The following is a 3,009-nucleotide window of genomic DNA, read 5'->3' as shown; positions in this document are numbered from 1 at the left end:
GTTGAGCAGGCCAAGGCACAGAAGATCAGTCTGACCCCTCAGCAAGCTCAGGACCTGGGGCTCACTCTCACCCCTGAGCAGGCCCAGGATCTGGGAATAGCTTCTACCCCTAAGCAGGTTGAAGCTGTGGGAATCGTTCCCACCCCTACCCCTGAGCCTTACCAGGAAAGATGTTTAAGTCTGACCTCTGAGCAGGTTCAGGCCTTGAGGACCAGTCTCCCCCCTAAGGAGACCCCGTCATTGGGGATTTATCTCACCCCTAAGCAGGCCCAGTACCTGGGAATCACTCTCACTGCTAGTCAAGCCAAGGTAATGAAGATTAGTCTGACCCCTGAGCAGGCCCAGGCCCTGGGGATCAGTGTCACCCCTAAGCAGGCTAAGGCACAGAGGACCAGTCTGACCCCTGAGCAGGCCCAGGCTCTGGGAGTCATTCTTACTCCTGAGCAGGCCCAGGCCCACAGAATCACAGTCACCCCTGAGCAGGCCCAGGCCCTGGGGATTGCTCTCACCCCTGAGCAGGCCCATGCCCTGGGGATTGCTCTCACCCTTGAGCAGGCCCAGGCACAAGGTATTTTTTCTCCTAAGAAATTCCAGGAATTGGACGTTCCACTAACCTATAAACAAGTAAAAGCGCTAAGGAGCCATCTTCCTAAGAAGCAACTTGAAGCCCAGAGAAGTGAAACCCTTGTCTCTGAGTCTATCCAAATCCCAAAACCAGCTGTCGCCTCTAAACATACCCAGACAGTTGAAATCCCACTAACTACCCAACCAGTCCAAGCATTTGGAGCTCCGCTTTCAAAGAGAAAGGAGACAGAAATGGGAATCTCTCCCCTCACTCCCAAGCAGTCCCAGGCAATTGTATCTCCACCTTCAAAGAGCAAGGAGAAAGAATTGGGAATCTTTCCCCTCACTCTCAAGCAGTCCCAGGCAGTTAAACCTGCCAAGGCAAAACAGCCTCCCCTCACACCCAAGCAGGCCCAGCCATTGCAGAAGCAGCTTGCTCCAGAGCTCACACAAACACTGCTGTTCGCCATCACTCTCCAGAAAGCCCAGCACTTGGGTGTCACTTTTACCTACGAACAAACTCGGGCAGCAGCTATCACCCTCACCTCTGAGCAGGTAGCAGCACTAGAAGATGCTCTCACTGAAAAACTGGCTTGGAGATGGGAGATTTCAGTCACACCAGAAATGGCTCAAGAGGCACCAAACATCACTACCACTAAGCAACTGCAAGCCCTGGGGATTGCTGCTCACCAGCCAGCTCAGGCATTTCCCAGCCCTTTTACCTTGGAGAAGCCTGCCACGTTGGCTACTTCCACCGACAGACTATCTCAAAGATGGAAGGATTCTTACCTTGCTTCTATTCCACTGCAGGCATTGAGGCCTTCTCTTACTCAAGCCCCATTTACCCCTACGACAAGCCTAGGAATGAGTAGTTTTCCGGATTCTGAGAAGCTATGGATGTCTCCTACTTACAGACAGACTCTCACAGACAGGGGTCAAGACATTCTTGCACAGCCCCTAGCACCAGAAACCCCTCCTTCCCTCAGACAGCTCCTAGCACCTGGGGCTCCTCCCACTCCAGGGCCACCCCTTAGTCCTAGGCATTTCTTCAAACCTAGAGTCCCACCCACCTCTGGAGAGGTGCCAGGACTTGTCTCTGGAGGCTCTGCTGCCCGTGAGGAGCTCCTAATTTCCAGAACCCCGCCCTTCCAGCCTCCTGAATGGCAAGGCCCATCATGGCTCATTCCTGAGCAAGGCTTCACACCAGCAATCTCTCCCATACCATTGCATCCCTCCACAGCAGAGGCCCTACCAACCCCTGGAAGACCTCAGAGAAGTTCAAAAGCCAAACCTCTAAAACCTAAATCAGCAAGAGGTCTCCCAAATGTCGCTCTGGGTTTTGAGGCCTCTCAGGCTCCATTCCCTATTAAGACCCAAATACCTAAGATTCCTGACACTTCAGAACAAACTCAAGCACTCCAAGATTCTTTGGGTGTGCAACCATTTGGAATATTTCAGCCTTATGGCACCAGCTCCAGGATTGCTCGGTCACAGTCCCCTCTCATTGATGAAAAAGCCCTTTCTAGAGAGAAGCCTGGAATACCACTACCATCTCTTACCACTCAACTCCCCCAAACACCACAGATCTCAACTTCTGAAAAGGGCCAGAAACCATGGCTCCCGCCGATAGACAAGCCCTGGACACCAACCCCTGTTTCTAGTACCAGAGAAGCCAAGATGATAGTGTCCCCCACTGATCAGCACCCTGAAGACAGATATGTTGTTGATGTGGAGGCTCAGAGGAAGAACCTGGTCACATTAAATCAGGTGGCACAAACTTCTGGACTCCCTGCACAGTATCTCACAATTGCCAAGAATCTCATAATCGAATTACTTCATATAGACACAGTTCGGCTGGGGTATCTGTCCCGAAAGTATGTTGCCTATAGGCTGATCCAGCTTGCCAGGTAGATATAATTATTATAACATAATGTTTACTGGAATAGTACTGATGTCCAACACCTTCCTTCGCGGTATCAGACGCGTGCATGCTCTTTCTCTTTTTAATTTTATGTGTATGGGTATTTTGTTTGCATGTGTACCTGTACCATGTGTGTACCTGTGCTCACAGAGGATATTGGATCTCCTGAGAATAGGATTACATCAGTTGTGAGCTACAGTGGAAGTGCTGGAGGTTGAGAGCCAGGCCCACTGGAAAACCAGCAACGGCTTAATCCCTGAGCCCCGTCTCTCATATGCTGTATCATGCTCTTATGAAGGATTTGCAGGAAGGAGGTTTAGGACCACAAAGAGAAGTCAACCGAAGTGGTACATGCTTGTAATTCTGCTTGGGAGCTGAGGGCAGGAGGGGTGTGTATGTAGAGCACTCAGGGATTAGAGGGGCGTGTGTGAGCATGCATATGTTGCCCTTGGAAAATAGAGGGCAGAGGAGGCGGCCAGGTGTCTTCCTCTTATTCTCTTGTTTTTTTGGTTTGTTTTTTTTTT

The 3,009-nt window shown here is 50.9% G+C and overlaps 1 protein-coding gene across 1 annotated transcript in view; it reads left to right on the top strand.

Annotated features, from left to right (window-relative positions):
- The window catches only part of Fam186a (family with sequence similarity 186 member A), a 46,876-nt gene that overhangs the window by 23,794 nt on the left and 20,073 nt on the right, over positions 1 to 3,009 (top strand). The window contains exons 5-7 of the mRNA XM_021182797.1: positions 5 to 676; positions 746 to 1,119; positions 2,149 to 2,471. Of these exons, the coding sequence (XP_021038456.1) occupies positions 5 to 676; positions 746 to 1,119; positions 2,149 to 2,471 (1,369 nt within the window). The remainder of the gene's footprint in view (positions 1 to 4; positions 677 to 745; positions 1,120 to 2,148; positions 2,472 to 3,009) is intronic.

This window comes from Mus caroli, chromosome 15 (genome assembly GCF_900094665.2).
Source record: "Mus caroli chromosome 15, CAROLI_EIJ_v1.1, whole genome shotgun sequence".
NCBI lineage: Eukaryota > Metazoa > Chordata > Mammalia > Rodentia > Muridae > Mus > Mus caroli.
The sequence above is the reverse complement of the archived record's forward strand: the minus strand, read 5'-3'. Positions and strand labels throughout refer to the sequence as shown.